General features: G+C 47.3%; 1 protein-coding gene across 1 annotated transcript in view; it reads left to right on the top strand.

Moving 5' to 3' along the window:
- LOC147455847 (coiled-coil domain-containing protein 39-like) overlaps positions 1–19,574 on the top strand; it is a 200,788-nt gene that overhangs the window by 38,113 nt on the left and 143,101 nt on the right. Inside the window, exons 3-4 of the mRNA XM_086514496.1 lie at positions 1,435–1,560; positions 1,741–1,961. Coding sequence (XP_086370622.1) covers positions 1,435–1,560; positions 1,741–1,961 — 347 coding nt within the window. The remainder of the gene's footprint in view (positions 1–1,434; positions 1,561–1,740; positions 1,962–19,574) is intronic.

The following is a 19,574-nucleotide window of genomic DNA, read 5'->3' on the forward strand; positions in this document are numbered from 1 at the left end:
ACCTCCTCAAGTCTCTCTGGGTGTGTCCATAGGTCTCCATTGCAATTCCAAACCGTGACATGAATCTCCTCGTGTGTCCCACAGGCCGCGAGTCCCTATGCGATGGTCTTGCCATCAATGATAACCCTACCATCTCGATATACTGCCTTCTTCCCTTCTTTGCGGGCTTGGTGGACTCTAGGCATGCACGCGCGACGGTGATCTTGTTGCATCTTTGTGAGGTCATCATCAAGATAAATCGGGGGGCCTTCTAGCCCTCTCAAGATGACCCTCTTTCGGAGGAAAGAAGTTCGAGACTCCTCGGAGGCGAATTGGAGGATGAGAGCTCTCTTCTTTGGATCTTTGCCGGCTCTCCAAACTTTGGAGAAAGGGATTTCTTCTTCCTTGTATCCCACTTTCTTGCATAAAGCTTTCCCATCGCTCTCGGGTGTAGACCCTTCTTCTTCTTTGATGCCGGTCACTCGCACATTGAGACGGCGAGCTTGTCGCATCTTCTCCTCCTCGATGGTTGTGTGTACGATGAGTACCTCATCTTTTTGGGCTTCCTCTCTTGCAACCTTCTTGATGTTCTTTTTGACCACTTCGACCCATCCTTCTTTGGTGGCCTCTAATTTGTCCTCAATGCTTGCGGTGAGGGCTTTGGTGATCTCCTCCTTGAGGGCTTCCTTAGCCTCCTCTTTAATCTCTCCTTCTTCGGGGGTGAGGGATGTGATGGAAGCATGAAGGAGATCGATTTGTGCCTTCATCTCTTCTTGCTCTTTCCTCCATCTCTCCCTCTCCTTCCCGTTCTCCCGTTCCCTTCTCTCCTTCTCCTCTTTGAGATTTTGGATTTCCGCTCTCATGTCCTCTTTCTCTTCGTTCCATAGCTTGATGAGGGTGGCTTTCTCCTCCTCCCATATCTCTCTCTCCATCCGCCATTCTTTCATGTCCTTCTCCAATTGTGCAAGCCTCTTGTTCGTGAGCATGAAGGTTGTCTTCATTGTCGATGCCGGCGTCTTGATGATGGGGGAAGACATGGCTGTCTTCGTAACTACCCTCTCTTCAGAGGGGAGAAGGGGAAGAGAGGGAGTACTAGTGTGTATGCGTGTATGTGTGTAGTGTGTGTGTGGGTATGTATCCGTGTGTGAGAGATTGGGGGCAGCGGGCCTGGTGCACTTGGTAATGCTGCAACAGTGAGGCAGCAGCAAGTGCTACAGCCTTGGCAGCGTGCAGTCGCAACAGGTCAGCCACAACGGGTTCAGCAGCAGCAGCAGTGGCGCGCGCAGGGGGTGAAACAGCAGCAGCGGTGGCACGCGCAGGGGGCAGCAGCAGTGGCGCGCACAGGGGCAGCAGCAGTGGCGCGCGCACAGAGAGAGAGAGAGAGAGAGAGAGAGAGAGAGAGAGAGAGAGAGAGAGAGATTTGGGCCTCATTATTATATGCTATTCTATTGTCAGCGTGATTTGGTTAGGCTGCAAAAGGAGTCTGAGGAAACCACAAGCGCAACACGTTCATTAGATGCTTCTATTTTCAAAGCTAACGAGAAGATGGAGAAATTCAGGCTCCTTATGCAGTGGAACAAGGTGAGCTAGACTTTCAAAAAATGGCTTGATGCTTTTTGGTTATATTTATTTCTTCATTAGAAACTCAATCAAGGTTCATTCACTGCAAGAAGAGATGCTTTTAGTTTATCAATATCAATATTAACTTTGGTTACTTTAAAAGTTTGCAACTTCTTACTTCAATGGCCAATGACAGAACAGGAAGAGTTGGATCAATGGGCTAAAGCTGCAGAGCAGAAGGATGAAGATAATTTTGCTCTTCAAATGTACACCAAAACTGACAATGCAAAACTAAAAGAGTTGTACTTAGAGGCAGAGCGAGTCTCTAACGAGGTTTGCACATTGCAAGAAACGTTGGATACGGAGGTGACTGCGACACAAAGCACACAAATAGAGCTAGATAAGACTGCGGATGTGTTCAGGTAGACTTTATTTATGGCAGGTTTTGTACTTAACCTCTTATATTATTAGGTTGAAGCATGGCCCTGTTAGAGTTATGGCATCTCTATGGATTTGTCCAATTGGTCCCAGTTTCTCCTAGGGATAGATATTAGGGAGCGAGGGCTGTTTTGTGGCTGTGCCTGGCAGTGTGAGTTTTTTTTTTCATGTCGGGATGTGTGTAGCCATGTTTAGCTCAGGGTTTTGGTTTTGTTCCATGGATTTCTAGCTTCTGCAGGCTGGGAGTATTTTCCCAGCCTTGCCGGTTTTTCCCCGCAGCCCATAGGGCTTCTGTGTTTTCTTTCCCCCTATTTCTCCCTTTTCTCAATCGTGGGGGCGGCCACAGATTTGGTCGGCCAGCTCTTCTTGGGATATATAGGTGGAGGCAGGGACTCTTGTGACAACAACTTTTATTGGCCATCTTTTGCATTATAAAAGAAATACCCTTGGGGGGTGTTGGTCTTGAGGGCCAATGCTTCTAGGGAAGGAACTCCGCCTTCTTGTGTCTCTTGTAGTTGGTCTCTCTCTCTCTCTCTCTCTCTCTCTCTCTCTCTCTCTCTCTCTCTCTCTCTGCTGAGCACCTGCGACCTGGTACAGCAATTGTGCCACTACAGGCTGCATTTCGCACGCCACCTGTTGGCCTGCTAAGTCACTAGCGCCAGCCCCATTGGGTTCTCTGTTGGTACTGGCCACCCACCAGCATGCATTCTCTGCTGGTATTGGCCACCACAGTTGGCAGTCCCACCATTACAGGTTGAAGGTATGTATTATAGGTTGAAGGTGTGCAACTGCAGAAGTCCCCCTCCCCCTGTTGATTGTGGAGTCCCCTTCTGCAAGAAAATTCAGCCCACTGAATTTCTGAACCTGCAAAGCTAATAAATTTCTGAAAATAAAATCTCAGAATTTTTGATGCCCGATGAATTTCTAAAGCCTGCATATTATTCCAGAGTTTTGGTGTTCTCTTCTGTCCACATGGAGAGGTCAGAAGTGGAGTCTATTATTAGCTCTGCAATGAACAAGGTGAAGAAGGAGGCAGACAGTGCAATAAATGTAATAAACAGACAGCTTGTGGACAAAATTAAGAAATTGAAATCGGAATGTAGCACTATGAGGACCAAAATTGAAATACAGGACACTGTTATTGACGGGCTGAAAGTACATATTGACGGGCTGAAAAGACAGATTGAACAATGTAACAGTTTAGTTCTAAAATTGAATTGCAACAGGAAGTTGTGGATGGGCTGAAAAGCAAGATAGAGGAATGTAAGAAACAAGATGAGGTTATTGTTGAGTTGCAAGCCAAGATGTCACAGCTAAATAAATCCCATGAGCCGGAAGATGGGGGAATTCGCCCAAATCTAACGGAGGAGATCAATAAAATTAAGGAACATATGCAACACCTTCAAGATGCGGAAGGCAAGAAGACGGCGGAGGCAACTTCATGGGTGGAAGTACTTCAAAAAACACAGAAACAAGTTGAAGAGGCTGACCAATGGATACAAGTGCCAAAAAGAGGCAAAGATTCGGCAATTACAATTACCCCCTCCCCAACAACGATCATTAATAACACCCTTGAAGAAGAGCAAAGGCGAATGACAAGAGCATTTCATGTGAGAGTCACAGGATTGCAATTCACAGATTGCATAGAAGAGGACATAAAAGAGTTGTATAGGAGAATGGGTGTCCATAATCCAACACACAGCAGCTTGGAGAGTGGGGAAGGGATGTAGCAATGAGGGTGTGAAAGCTCAAAAGACAAGGCCCTAATTCTTTGCTTCCCAACGATAGAGGCGAGAATGGAATTTGCTAATTTGCGGAAAACACTTCAAGGCAGTGGCATTTTCTTGGGGAATGATCTCCGAACCAACCTATACACATGAGGGGAATGTATGCCCAGGATTATGGCAGCTTGAAAAGAGGGAAAGTTGGCATTTTATAGGGGTGGGAAAGTGATTGTCGTTGAAAGGCGCGCTCTAAATGACGGTTTGAGACCTATGGGACCAAACTTAAAATAGCAGCTTGGAACTGTAATGGGTCTCTTAGACTTGATGTGGGTGCTTTTGAGGATAGCTTCTGAGACAGAGATATAGTTTTCTATTCAGAAAATCACCAGGCCCCTGGTCACTTGATGCCACATGTTACTTGATATAAATGGGAGACGACTTGCCGAGTAGAGACGAGGTCTCAGCATGGGGGTAGAGGCTTAGGTGGGGTTGCAGTCCTATTTAGAGAGGAGTTACAGCCGCTGTTGCTCATTGTTCGGAGAGATGAGCATGCCAGACACATGTGGGTTAGATTGAGAGCAGAGTTAGGCAGATTCCTCAATATTGCCATATGCTACTTTGCTCCTAGCACATCAGTTTATGCTGCACCTAGAGGGGAGTCCCCTTTTTTTGTATTGGACGAGGATATATGGGAGTTTTCTAGGGATGGTGATATCATTCTTCTTGGAGACTTCAATGCCCGGACGGGCAATTGTCACCAGACAGTTTTCTATGACACCTCAGAGGAGATGCTGAGAGAGCTAGATACCACGGATATGGGGCTTGGTAGAGATTCACAGGATGAGGAGCACACTGAGTATGGACGATACTTGATAGATATGGGGACTATGCATGGATTAGCCATTTTGATTGGCTTACAAAGATTCCCCGCATTGAGAGGGTTTACATGCTTTCCGTACAGACATGGAGCGAGTACAATGGACTATGTTATGGCTCAGCCGAGCTTTATCTCTAGTATCCAGGACCTCACAACTAGACCCAGACCTGTTGGGGTGGCAGTAGATCATGTTGGGGTGGCAGTAGATCATGCCCTTGTGACACTGACCATCTCTTCACAATTTAGTACAGTACACATGCCACGGACATTAGCTCCTACTCGCTACACCTTTACCCGGGAGATGGACTCTGTCTACATCATGATGCAGCAACAGAGGCATACCCACACACCTAGCCTGGACAGACATGACGTTCGGGGAGCATGCCCCAGAATAGCTAGTATGATGAGGAGTGCCGTGAGACGAGAGCCAAACTTCAGAGGGAGGTGCTTTTGGGAGATATCACCCATAGACAGTCACATATTGCTTTTTGACGCTTGGTACGCCGGAAGAAGAGGGCATTTTTGGCTCGACTAGAGCAGGATATATATCAGCTTTTCTTGAGTCAGAGGACTCGGGTGAGGCATGGAGACTCTTCCATGAGCATTCACCTCCTCTTGCCATTACTTCTACAGAGGCATGGAGCCAATATGCATCATCTTTGTACACAGTCTCTGGGCAGACGCCTATTCCTGACCCCCCCGAGCTGTGCCCACGCACATGTACTTTTTTCACCGTTGAGATGGTGAAGAAGGGCATTGATAGGATGAGCATTGGGAGAGCATATGATCATGATGCTTAGTTGCTGAGCATTTTATACATGCCAGAGATTTGCTTGCAGAGCTTCTAGCAGTGATGTTCAATCGTGCCATGTGTGAGGGCCTGCCTGATACTTGGAGTTTATCTACTATTGTACCTATCTTCAAGACAGGAGATCCTATGGAATTATCCTACTATCATGATTGGACATACACTGGCACGGTTGTATGCATCCATTCTTGAGCAACAACTGAGTAGATGGGCAGAGAGGGAGGGGTTACGTGTAGCTGGACAGGTAGGATTCAGGAGAGGTTTATCTACTCTTGATCACATTCTGACACTCGGGGCTATTATTCAGGAGGGCAGAGCACATGGGAGACGGATCTATTGCAGCTTTGTGGACTTTTGCAAAGCATTTGATACAGTGCCCATAGCTAGATTGATGCGCAGACTGCAGGAGATGGCAATACCCACAGAGCTTATTTGGGGGATCATGGCATTGTATAGATTAGTAGGGGTGCATGTACGCACTCCAGATGGGTTGTCTGCTTTAGTTCACTCTACTATTGGGTGAAGCAGGGCTGCCCACTCTCTCCTACTGTATTTGATATGCATGTGGATGAGGTTTCAGAGTATATTGACTGAGATGGTGATAAAGGTGCACAATTGGCAGGGACATGGATTCCACTCTTGTTATATGCTGATGATATTGTGTTGATCTCTGACTCACCAGAGGGCATGCATTGTCATCTAGATGCTTTACATAGATTTGCACATGACAATGGTTTGTTTGTTAACCTTGGCAAAACCAAGATTATGGTGTTCAACATCACCCCATAGTGGATCAGGGGGGATTGGAGAGGATGTGTTCACAGATCCAGTTGCGGGAGCCTCGGACGAAGCTTTGGCTTTTTGACACTTTGGTAGCTTCAACATTGCTCTATAGAGTTCAAATATGGGAGCCTTCATTGGATCATCATGGAAGCTCGGACAGTAGGGATCGCACTGATGGATTGAGAGGCATGGAGAGGCCTTTGGTCTCTATGATATCATGGCTCATTAAAGCCAAGGCCTCAATACCACATGACATCATTCGAGTAGAGCTAGCTGCCCCCCCACTAGTGGTTGAGACGCTTATCAGATTAGTATCCTTCATATATTGTCTATGGGACCTTCCCAGAGATAGATATGCCCGCTTAGCACTGGAGTCCTCTAGTCAGCTAGCTATGCAGGGAGATACAGCATGCTGATATGGGGAGATGACATCATGGTTTCAGTTACATGGGTTCATTATGGATAGAGTGCCCCCCTTTCAGTACTCATTAGATGCACCTTCTTTGACCCTTACACAGTCTAAGATCACCAAGCTTGTCTGTCAGGATCTGATCTAGCTTGATACGAGGAGGACCTGGATAGAGCCGGCACAGGAGCTGGGCACGAAGATGGCTTTCTATAGAGAGCATCTTCTCCAGCTTACTAAGGATGGTTTTGTGATGAGACCCAATTACATGGACACTCACCTATCTCATGAGATACAATGTGCTATTGGCCAGATATGCACATCTTCACACCAGCTTCGGATTGAGAGTGGCAGATATAGAGGAGTACTAGAGAGACCAGGACATGTCCCCTATGCCATATGGAGCCTGAGACAGAGTTGGATTGTTTTTACACACAGAGAGAGTCTGATGAGGGTAGAGGCCATCCATCCACAGCGACGGATCACAGATGTCTTTAGAGCAAGCACTGGGTAGGCGGAGGAGCAGCCACAACAGAGCTCACATGTTTCTCACACCAAAGGCATATTGATCGATCGAGTGATTGAGCTAGGGAGATCCAGGTGTCCACGACTGAGGAGGATTACACATCATCGATGGAGGCTACATCAGAGGATTCGGATCACTTTGGCTTGACATGCACGATGCCCAATATGCTCTACGTTCGATATGACACACTCACCAGATTTGTTGGATCAAGAATATGATGATGATACTAAGCTCTTTATTCGATATGACACACACACCTTAGATAGTCTACAAGATGCTCTTGCTACTTTATGCATGGCCAGTGGTGCTCTCATAAACTTGCACAAGTCTGTTGGCTTTCTAGTAGGAGTAGATGAAGATTGTACTGGGGTGCACATTAGAACTTCACTTGGCTACCTAGAGGGCAGACTTGCTGATATTTGGGTTTCCATGTTGGAATTGATATATCCGTTGAGCAACAGTTTGCGCTCGTGCTACAATCCATTAGGAAGAAACTTTCCCATTGGTCATCCTTGCATTTATCTTTTGTTGGAAGAGTCTTTGGTAGTGAATGAGGTTTTGCTTGCAACAACTTGGTGCACCACATCCTGCATTACTCTTCACTTGGGCATCATGGCGCGTTTAAGTGCCTTATACACAATGTTTTGTGGGGTGGCATGGATGGCTCTATTGACACTCGACCACGAGTCCATTGGGACACAATCATTTTGCCTAGAGAAGAGGGAGGATTGGTGACTGATCCAGAGATGATGAGCAAGGCACTGCTTGTGAAGCTCATAGTATGCGGATTGTTTTGTGGGGCAGAGCCTTGGAAACAGTTTTTGCATCATGCTTTGTCAGATACCTCTCCTCGTTTTGGATCTCTAGATGCTTCTGGTGTCTGGCATCCGACTATCAGATTCATCTTCACAGATGCACCCTTGGACACGCCCCATTTGTCACCATTTATGCATTGCTTACTGCAGATTTGGAAGGACTTACGTCTTGCTTTGATTCGACACCTACCTTCTTCTGTTGAGGAGGAAGTGAGGTAGCCACTTGTATGGAATGCATGTGACAGGTGCAGAACGCTCTCAGCTAGGTGAGAGAACTCACATTGATTGGGCTAGATGGGATGACGGACCGACAAGCTCTTTATGTTGTTGGTCAGACGCTTCCTTGGTTGGGGCGCAAGTTATTAGAGCAACCTACGAGATTCGTAGAGGGGTTACTGTCCATATGAGAGAGATTGATGAGGCCATTCCACCCGATTGGCCTGCCTTGATTGAGTGACATACTACTTTACCTTCCCATCAAGGATGGTGGGTGTACTTCAATCCCATCTCAGGAGACCCGATTGTTGTATAGTAGGGGACTCTAGTCTTTAGCATTGCCGAGACTGGCCATCATGGAGGTCACATCAGATTGGACTTTCAGAATGAGGTTTCACCAGAAAAGAGGCAGCCTGTTAGAATGCCTGGCTCTTTCCAGAGAAGAACATGTTCGACCGTGTTTTCACTGTTAGGATGCTCCATTTTGGAGATTGTGGATTTGGTAGGGCAAGCCCCTTGTTTAGTTGGATTGGGATCCTAAAGAGTGTCTTTGGCCCTCGTTGAGCGATGATGACGCTCCTCTATCCTTTTTTTGAGTACACAGTTTCCCTTGGGAGGAGGCTTCTTTTGTGAACCCGGCATCCACCTCATCTTCCACGCCAGTCAAAGGTGTGGCAGGATCAACACATCCTCCCATCTTTCCGACAACAGTTTTGGTCCTGCATCCGGACCCTCCAGATCAGCTGTTCGATATGTTTTTTCATGTGGATGACAGCGAATGATGAATTGCCTGTAGGCACTTGATTGGCAGTGATTGGTCATGATCCGACTTGTTAGAGATGTACTTCGGAGCCTGAGTCTTTGAGGCAGCGTTTCTTGGTTTGTCCATATGCGCAAATGGATGGCAGTTTGTTGTTTGTTGATTAGAGTGGGCATCCATGATGGGTTTGTGACGTGGGGGGCAGTTGCATGGCTTTTGGAATTTCGAGGGTCGCACACCTTTTTTCAGGGCTTGCCAGTAGATCCGGTCTTCTTGCTTACTCCCTTAGGATATAGAAGATGATACTAGATGCGGGGCATGAGTTGGATTTCTACCACCGCGACACAGTTTTCACCACGATATGCAGTATCACGCTGTGGACCATGTGGAAGGCTCGCTGTGCCCACATTCAAGGCTCTCAGTCCTCCCCTACGTCCACCGTTATGACAACCATTTGGAAAGAGCTGTTGCATACTCTTCGTAGTCAGTGGGATTCTTTAGCCGGCTCCTCCAAGGCAGCGGAGCAGCGTCGATGCGCCTTTCTTTACAGATGGGCGAGATCGTCAGTTCTTTTCCGTCAAGATCATGGCCACATCACATGGTATTATGCACGCCCACAGTGGTTCCTTTTACATTCATCATATAGATCACCTTGATGTATATATAGCTCACACCTTATTAGAGGCCATTGTGCATTTTCAGAGGTCTCTTATGTGCACAGAATACATCTCCTTTTCTTGCATGAGAGAGAGAGAGAGAGAGAGAGAGAGAGAGAGAGAGAGAGAGAGAGAGAGAGAGAGAGAGAGAATGAATGAATGAAACGAAATGCAATATTAAACGTCTTCAAAAGGCCAAAATGACCTATGAGACCAAACTGATACAATCTTGGTGGATCTAATACAATGTTTGGGTAGAAAATAAAATGAAGTAATCTAAAAGCTAAAATGAACATCAGTCGTCCTCGTGTCTAGCTGAATCAAATCCTGTCTAATGAGGTGGGTAATCTCGGTCCGTGTGAGGGACGAGGGTGCATCCAGCGAGTACTGGAAGGGGGGTAGTCTTTCCATACTAAATTCATGTAGCTGAAACCATGATGTCATCTGTGCATACCAACATGATGTGTCTCCGTGTGAGGCAAGCTATCGAGAAGACTCCAAAGCTAGGCGAGCATATCTATCTTTGGGGAGATCCAAGATACCGTGTATAAAAGAGACGGATCTGGTAAGTTCCTTTATGACCAGCGGGGAAGCAGCAAGCTCTGCACGAATAATCTGTACAGAGGCATGGGCCCTAATCATCCGGGAAATCATAGAGACCAGAAGGCTCTTCATACATCTCCATCCATCGGTACGGCCAACTCGGCTATGATGGTCTATTAATGGTCCCCATATGTGCACCTCATAAAGCATAGCTGAAGTAACCAATGTGTGAAATAGCCAGAGCTTTGTTCGAGGTTCTTGAAATTGAATCTGGGTACACATCCTCTCCATGCTCCCCAAAGCTGCATATGCTCGTCAGTGTGGTCTCCTCAAGGAAAACTTTGGACCACTCCGAGGTAAGTGTATGCATCTGTATACTCAACCGTCTGTTGACCGTATGTGAAGGTTGGTGCAGATCACCTGACCCACTGTGCTGTGGTGTTGAACACCTTAACTTTGGTCTTGCCAAGGTTCATTGCCAAGCCACTATCACTAGCAAAAGTGTCGCTGCATCCCCTCTGGAAACTCTAAGATCCAACAATGTCATTTGCATACAGTAGTAATGAAATCCATGTCCCTGCTAGCTATGCTCCTCTGTTGCCTCTCCTCTCATGTAATCTGAAACCTCATCTACATACAAACCAAACATTGTAGGGGGGAGTGGGCATCCCTATTTCACTCCAATAGTGGAGTGAAAATGCTCAGATAACCCCTTGGGAGTATGAACCTGCTCCACGGCTGTCTTGTATAAAGCCATGACTCCTCAGATCAGCTTTGTGTGTACTCCTATCTCATGTAGTCTTTGCATCGGTTGAGCTGTGGGATGCTTTGTGAAAATCCACAAAGGTAGAGTAAATCCTCCTACCATGTGATCCTGAGAGAGAGAAAAGAAAGAAAGAAAGAAAGATTTTTAACGTCTATGTCAGGCCGAAATCGGCCTATGAGACAAATCAAATGTACATGGTGTGTATGTCATCCGTCTATCGGAAAGACAAATGAAACAAAAACTGATACAAAACTGAACTGAGTGTAGGTAGTGGGGTATCTGAGGAGGGATGGAGCTCTATCTCTAGGGGTATATGCATGTCTATATGCTCAAGGTAGTACAATCATGAGAATGCATCAAGCTATCTAGCTCCATCCTGTACTAATGGGGGGATGTAAGATGTGGTACATGGGCGGGTCTGGTGCCAAGGCTGCCCGGATGAAAGCTGTCGGGTCGGCCCTCATCCGGGCCACTCGCTCCTCAGTGGCACGGCGCTCCCGGGCTCGCATCTCCTCGATCTGTCGGTGGTGGGAGCTCGCGCCCCTGTAGCCTGTGACTCGTGGTCGTCGTCTAGCTCGGCTCACCTCTGCCTGTGGGAGTGTCACTCCCCTCTGAGTGTCTGGTGGGGGAGGGGCGGTAATCCTCTGAAAGAAGTCTGTGAGCTGCGACTGTCTCCCCTCTGTCTGTGTAGCTGTGTGTGGCTGTAGTAGTGTGTCCCGATGGCTCTGTATCTCTAGTAAGAACCGTCCGAGCTGTCTCTGATCTCGAGAGTCCATGATCTCTCGGAGAGTGGGTTGTCCTCTGAATAGGGCCTCATACCTGCCTCTGATCTCAGTGTATGCTCTGCATCTACATACAAAGTGCTCCTCACTCTCCACCTCCTCTGTGCAGGCTCTGCAGACGCGCTCCTCCCTGGGAACACCAGTATGTCTCCCGATCTCAATCTCTAACCTGTGTGAAGCCACTCTCAGCTGACCAATCGCCACCCGTGAGCTATGTGGCATATATGTGTCCATGTAGCGTGGTCTCTGTATGAACCCCCCGGACAATATGGTGAGAAACTGGTCTCTGTAATCTGACATCCTCGTCCCCAAGCCAGGTGACTCCCAGACTCTCCTAGCGTATAGCTGCCACAGATCCTGTCTCAGTACCAAGTTCCTCTCACTGCGAGAGAGGTGAACATATGGTGAGTGGGGGTCGTACTGGAATGGTGGTAGGCTCTCCATGTCAAGACCGTGTCCCTCAAACCATGCTCTGACCTGTGAGTACCATGCTCTCTCATGCCCACTCTCTGATAGCTGTATAGCTGCCTCAAATGCTCTACGAGTAAGTCTGTCAGGAGGTAGCTCTCTCATCCTCTGGATGAAGCAGACTGTCTGGAATAGTGCCTCTACCACCATGGGTGGTGTGGCGAGCTCGGCTCTAATAATGTCATGTGGCACTGTCTTCTTGCTGCGGAGCAAGCGTGAGATCATACATACCTGTGGCCTCTCAAGCTGTGTCCACTGGTCAGCTGTCAATCTTGGTGCCCATACTGCCGCCGAGTACATCAAGGCCGGGGTGACTAAGGTGTCGAAAAGCCACCCCTTCGTGCGGGGTTCCTGAAAGTGTGCCTGGTGGCATCTCCGCTCTAGCATGGCCAGAGCTGCATATCCTCGGGTGAGCCTGTCAGCAGCAGCCTGCCTCATAGTGAAGGGTCCTGGTAGGCTGGTGAATGTGATGCCAAGGTAGACATAGGAGGTGACTACATCAACCTGTCCTCCTGCTGCTGTGAAGGTGGCAGCGCTCCTCACTGCACTGGATGTGTGAAAGATCATAACCTTGGTTTTGCCAAGGTTCACAGTCAACCCCCTGTGTGTGCTGAATTCGTCCAAGGCCTCAAGATGGCGTTGCAAGCCCTCGGGTGACTCTGAAATCAACACAATATCATCAGCATATAACATGATGTGGACCGAAGTACCTGCCAAGTCGCTCCCCTCTCCCCCTGCTCGCAGTATGTAGTCGGAGATCTCGTCGATGTAGAGCCCAAAGAGTGTCGGGGAGAGTGGGCATCCTTGCTTAACACCAATGGTGCTAGCAATGGTCTCTGAAAAACCGCCTGGGCAACGAACTCGACCCGTCACCTTCTCGTAGAGAGCATATATGGCCCAAATCATCTCTGTTGGTACCCCAATGCTGTGAAGGCGCTGGAAGAGTCTCTCGCGTGGGACTGTGTCAAAGGCCTTGCGGAAATCCACAAAGCAGCAGTAAAGCCTCTTCTTCCGCGCCTTTGCCCCATCAATGAGGCAGCGCAGAACGAAGATGTGATCAGTGGTGGAGAAAGCTCGTCTGAAACCTGCCTGGCCTGGAGCTCGTAAACCCTCGATCTCTGCGTAGCAGCTGAGCTGTGCCTCAAGTACTGCTCCATATAGCTTGGCCATCGTGTGGCCAATCATGATAGTCCTGTAGTTCCCTGGATCCAGGGTGTCGCCAGATTTGTGGATAGGCACTATGGTGTGCTGTGTCCACTCCTCTGGGAAGCCCTCCCCTATAGCCCGGTTGAAGACATGTGCAATCAACGGGGCTATAGTGGAGGCCGCATAAATGATGTGCTCACTCTGTAATCCAGTATGGTCAGCTGATCGTCTGTGCTGCATGCAGAGAGAGAGAGAGAGAGAGAGAGAGAGAGAGAGAGAGAGAGAGAGAGAGAGAGAGAGAGAGAGTGAGTTGAAATGTTATATTAAACGTCTCAAAAGGCCAAAATGACCTAGTATACCAAACTTATACTATCTTGGTGGATAAAATAAAAATGAAGTAAAGTGAAAAACTAAAATCATCATCATCAATGCCCAAGGATGCCTGGCATCGGGGGTTGTCCGAGAAAGTATTGCATCGGTCGTTGAAGAGCATTATGAAAAACTAAAATCATCATCACCATCATCATCATCAATGCCCAAGGATGCCTGGCATCGGGGGTTGTCCGAGAAAGTATTGCATCGGTCGTTGAAGAGCATTATCAATGCCTGTCTCTGTAAATAGTTGTAACTGGACGTCTCCCATGTTGTGCTTGAAAAGTTGCGATCCTCTGATGGAGCCTCCGTCGATGTCGTGGTCGCCCTCATAGACGTGCGCGCCTAGCTCTCCCGAGCTCAATGGCTCTGTCAATTAATATACCTCTGGTATAGGTGGGCTCTGAAGTCTGCTGTGAAGCTTGATCATCTGATTGCCGAGCCCTTGAAGTCAGTGATCTCCCTCTGTGAATGTCTCCCACTGCCTGATCTCCTCAAGAGACTCTCCTTGTGTGCGCGCAGCTCTAGCAAAAACAACCTGAGGCATCTCTGATCCTGATATCTCATGACTCTAGCCAACGGTCCAAATCCCTCTCTGAATAGACAATGAGAGCGCCCTCTTATCTCATAGTATGCAGGACAATGATAGATGTGATGTAACCGTCTCTTCTTATATGACACAGCTGGCAAATCCTGGCTTCTGCTGTTACTCTCCTAAATCTGCTAGTCTCAATCTAGAACTGATGCGATTATGTGTGCATCTGACCAATAGCACATCGTATCCTATGGGATAAATGAGTGTCCATATAGGCCGTCTGATCACGTATCCATCCTCTGTATTTGGAGAAGATGCTCTCTATAGAAAGCCATCTTTGTGCCCAACTCTTGTGTCGATTGTATCCATATGCTCCTGGTATCAAGCTGAATCAGATTTTGACGTATGAGTCTACTGATCTCTGTCCGAGTGAGAGATAGGGAGGGTGCATCCAAGGAGTACGGAAACGGAGGCAGTCTATCCATGCTAAAACCATGTGAGTGAAACCATGATGTCATCTGCCCATACCAGCATGCTGTATCCGGCTCTAGCGCTAGCTGTCGGGTTGACTCAAGGGCTAGTCAAGCATATTTGTCTCTGGGAAGGTCCCATACACCATGCATGAAGGATATTGATTTAGTAAGTGCCTCGACAACGAGAGGGGGGGGGGGGGGGGGGGGGGGGGGGGGGGGGGGGGGGGGGCAGCTAGCTCGGCTCGAATAATCTCATGTGGCACTGAGGCCTTGGCCCGAATCATTTGAGAGACCATAGAGACTAAAGGCTCTCCATACATCTTCGTCCATCAGTGCTACCAGATCTGCCATGGTGGTCCACTGAGGGTCCCCAAATCTCAACTCCGTAAAGCGAAGCTGAAGCTACTAGAGTGTCAAAAAGTTAGAGCTTTGTTCGAGGTTCTTGAAACTGAACCTGCGAACACATCCTCTCTAAACCTCCCAAGGCTGCATAAGCTCTCATCAGTCTAGTTTCTGCTGCTCTCTTGAGTGAAAACAACTGTCCACTGAAGACTACTCAAGATAGGTATATGCATCTATATACTCCACCGGCTCTTGGCCATATGTAAATGTGGGTGCTGACCTCCTGACCTATTGTGGTGTGGTGTTAAACACCATAACCTTGGTTTTCCCTACGTTAATAGACAATCCACTGTCATGAGCGAATATGTACAAAAGCATCTAAGTGACGCTGCCTGTAGAGAGCCATGATTCCCCAAATCAACTCTGTGGGTACCCCCATCTCCTGCAGTCTGCGCATCAGTCTAGCTTCGGGCGCTATATCGAAGGCTTTGTGGAAATCCACAAAGCAACAATAGAGACGTCTCCCATGTGATCTCCCCTCCTCAACAATGGCTCTGAGTGTCAGAATATGATCAAGAGTTTGAGAAACCTCTCCTGAAATCCGCTGTCCTGCTGCCCATACAACCTCTCTCTCTCTGCCCATCTACTCAATTGCTACTCAAGGATGGATGAATACAACCGTGCCAATGTGTGTCCAATCATGATAATGCGGTAGCTCCTAGGCTCCATAGGGTCCTCTAATTTGAAGATAGATATGATAGTAGACAAACTCCAAGTATCAGGTCGGTCCTCGCACATGGCACGATTGAACATCACTGCTCTGCAAGCAAAACTCTGGCATGTATAAAATGCTTTGCTACTAGGCCATCGTGATCATATGCTCTCTTGGTCCTCATCCTGTCGATGGCCTTCTTTACCATCTCGGCGGTAAAGAAAGCACATGTCTGTGGGCATGGCTCTGGCGGATCTGGAGGAGGTGGCTTCCCCGAGAGTGTGTAGAGAGATGATGCATACTGACACCATACCTCCATAGAAGTGATGATTGGTGGGGGAGAATGCCCATGGAAGAGTCGCCATGCCTTGCCTGAATCCTGGCTCAAAAACAGTAGTATAATCTTGCTCTAATTGAGCTAGAAACGCCCTCTTCTTCCGTCGCACCAAACGCTGAAAAGCAATCGGTGACTGCGTATGAGTGGTCACTCCTAGAAGTACCTCCCTCTAAAGTCGGGCTCTCGTCTCTGTGCACTCCTCATCATACCAGCTATTCTGGGGTATGCTCCCAGAACGTCGTTGCTACCCAAGCTTAGTGTGTTGGGTATGCCTCTACAGCTGCATCCTGCAGTGTCTCTGTCGATATAGAAGTGAGCTTGTTACTAAATTGGCTTTATCTGACAGAAAAATAATTCTAAATGAATTATTGGATTTATAAGTGAGGGTTTTCTCGCTTGGAACACTAGGAAAAATAATTGTAAATGAATTATTGAAATTTTAAGTGAGAGGGTTTTTCTCATTGGAGACATCTGGGTACAAATATTCTAGTGCGTCATTCAGAGTAATGACAGAAGCATTGTGAAAGGGAATATCTGTAAGGCCACCGGAAACTGGTACTTCTGATGCATCACATCGGATGGATGACAAGGAGTATCGTGAAGAAGTATTCGACCATTCGGGAACGGACATCTCTGATACGTCATAGGATGGGTGAACATAGAGCATCACGAAGGAGATTGTAATGTAAGTTCCGTAGGAAAGGACTAAGTGATGGGTATTCCTGATGCGTCACAAGATGGGTGATGGGTGCATCGGAAAGGGGATATCCATAGTCGAGAGGAAATTCGGAATTGTGTTAGAGTTGTGCACAAGGAAAAGCAAGCACTTGAATGAAGATGGGTTCAGAGGAAACTTTGAGGAAATACAATTGCTTTCTGAGAAAGTAGGTTGCTTTTGGGAAAGCAGATGCTTTTTCGCGAGGAAGTCTATGTCTGCATTGCAACTGTGCATGTGATTGCATCCAGGGACGCCTGGGAAGTGCTATGAAAGCATTGTTTTTAACTTAAAAGGTTTTTTTGAGTTTTTGGACAGATTCAGACCATTTTTAAAAGGTGACCGGCCGCCCACTTATTATGATTAAATAAAGCAGTAAAAACCAGCCATCGATTTTTCTCTCCCTTTTTTTTGGCAGAAGAGAGAGAAAAAAAGAAAAGAAAAACGGCCGCGATCTCTACGCGGGCAGCCACTGCTCAACTATTCTTGGCATGGCTAGGGAGATATAAAAGCATCACACACCCTCTCTCAGAAGGGGAGTTGCCAGTGCCAGCAAGAGGAGACTCTGCCGCTGGAAGACGCAAGAGATCGCGAGACTACGAAGCTTGCGGAAAGAGCGAGAGGTATCAATTGTGGATTCGCCATACAAATTGTTGTCGCGTGTTTGTGTGTGTGTGTGTGTGTGCAGGTGTACTTCCTCTTCCCAAGGGAGTAGGAGTAGAGGAAGGCATGAGCCTCTGTAGGAGAAAGCACTTTGAGGAACTCGAGCCAGATCAGCCCAAGGGTTTCAGACCCAAGTTTGGGACCTAGATTCACGAATCCGAGAGTGGTATACTCTCGAGTTGATATCCGGAAGACTCGCGAGTTTGGGATGTAGATCCACGGATCCGAGAGTGGTAGACTCTCAAGTTGTGCTCCGGAAGTTGGGATTCCCAAGTAAGGACTTCATGTCCGAGAAAGCGGAGTTTGTCACAAGACGGGCACCACGTGCCAATAGAAAAGAACAGACTGAACAGACTTTAGCACTTAAATAACAATTGAACTGAGAGAGAGAGAGATGACATGCAACAGGGAGTGGCGGAATTTCACCTAAGAGAGTATTGGCCCCAAAACTTGGCGCCCCTTTCGGTATTTCTTTATATTGCATCAACACAGTATAAACCGGTACTCCAGATTCTGCACCTTCTCCAGGAAGCATGCCCGAGAATGAGCCCTTAGCACATATTTAAAGGCCCTTGGCCTATGAAAAGCAGTTTACATGAAAAGCCTTCAAACTCAAAAGCATCTGGTCCAAAAGCAATGCCCAAAAGCTGCCACCGTAATTTACGAAAATTCGTACAGCCTGCTACGTTAGCATGTCAGCGCAAAACACGAAACTCTGTATGGCCTGCCACGTCAGCACTGTCAGCGTAATTTTCGGAGGGTCGGTATTGCTGCCATGTCATCAGCTGCGCACGTGTGTGGGTGAGTTTTGCTTTATTTTAATTCCTTTATGTCACTGGGGCCCCATCGGACGCGGTCCCCATGAGTTAGTAGGACTTCTTCTTCTGTTACTTGTTCTTCTTAGGGTTTAGGCCCCTCAGCCGTGATCTACAAGTTGGCTCCATTCTTCAGGGCTTGACACGTGAGCAGTTTGTGACAGAGTTATTCTGTAGGAAGAGGACTCTAGAAACCAAGTCAGAAGAGAGGGTTGCACGGATGCTATACCCTGAGTCTGGAAGGTGAGAACCTTGGCTCTCGAGGATTTGGAATAAGGAACGGAAGTTCCTTGGAATAGGGTTTTGCCCTAGGAATAGGCTTCCAGGAACCATCAAGTCTTATTTTAGAATGAACGTGGTAATACGTTCGGTTCAAGTGCTTGTATAGACTTCTTCTCAGTAATAAAGATACTATTAGGGGGGGGGGGGAGGGGGACCAGCCTATATCTTCTGGTCGATCTTCTCTACCGTGTCGATCTTCTCACTCTATCTCTCTCTTTCTCTATCTATTTCTCTCTATATACTCTGGCTTTAGTATTAAGTGATAAATTCTATTTATCCGAGTATATTCTATATTGCTGTGCGCTCCCGTTTGTGACAGTGGTATTAGAGCATTGTCTCCTCTCTTTCTCTGTAAAGGAGTACGACTCTGGGAAGATATGGGAAGAAGCCATGACAAGCCAAGAGAGAAGTAAGCAGGCGGAACCCTAAGTCCTGCAAGAAGACCTCACAGAGTTAGGAAAATTTTTCGCTCCGCAAGAAGTCGACAAGGCTTGGGATTCTCTAAGAAGGCGACAAGAGCATGATGCTCAAGAACCTAGAGAATCCAAGGAGCGGAATGCTCAAGATCCTTCAGAATCCAGAAAATATCCATGAACATCAATCCAAAACCATAGCCAAGAAATCCCGTCATTTTGGGAAGGATATGAAGAAGGTCTCTAGACCTAGGAACACTCTAGTCGGGTTTGATACTTTTGACGGAAGGGAAGATGTCCCAAAAGCTACCGCTTTCATTCGACAATTTGAAGTTGTCTTTGCAAATGGAAATTTCTAAGAAGCATCGAAGGTGAGACATGTAACCAAACACCTCAAGGGGAATTGCAAGTACTTGGTGGTATACCAAAGCTCTGCAAGGAACTTACAACAAGACTTGAATTCAATTCAAGGCTGAATTTTCCGACAAATTTTTTTTCCTCTGTGCTTTGAGGAAGGCATCCAAGAAGATTGGGATCAATTTGCCCAATAGGAACATGAGCAAGTCAAAGCAAGTAGTGGTTCACTCTTGCCAAGGTAGCTCCACTCTTGACCCTCTTTGAGGAAGAAATTCAACGAATGACTTTTGCCCAAATTTTGTAGA

Source organism: Adiantum capillus-veneris, chromosome 6 (assembly GCF_014529385.1).
Source record: "Adiantum capillus-veneris isolate H3 chromosome 6, ASM1452938v2, whole genome shotgun sequence".
Classification (NCBI taxonomy): domain Eukaryota; kingdom Viridiplantae; phylum Streptophyta; class Polypodiopsida; order Polypodiales; family Pteridaceae; genus Adiantum; species Adiantum capillus-veneris.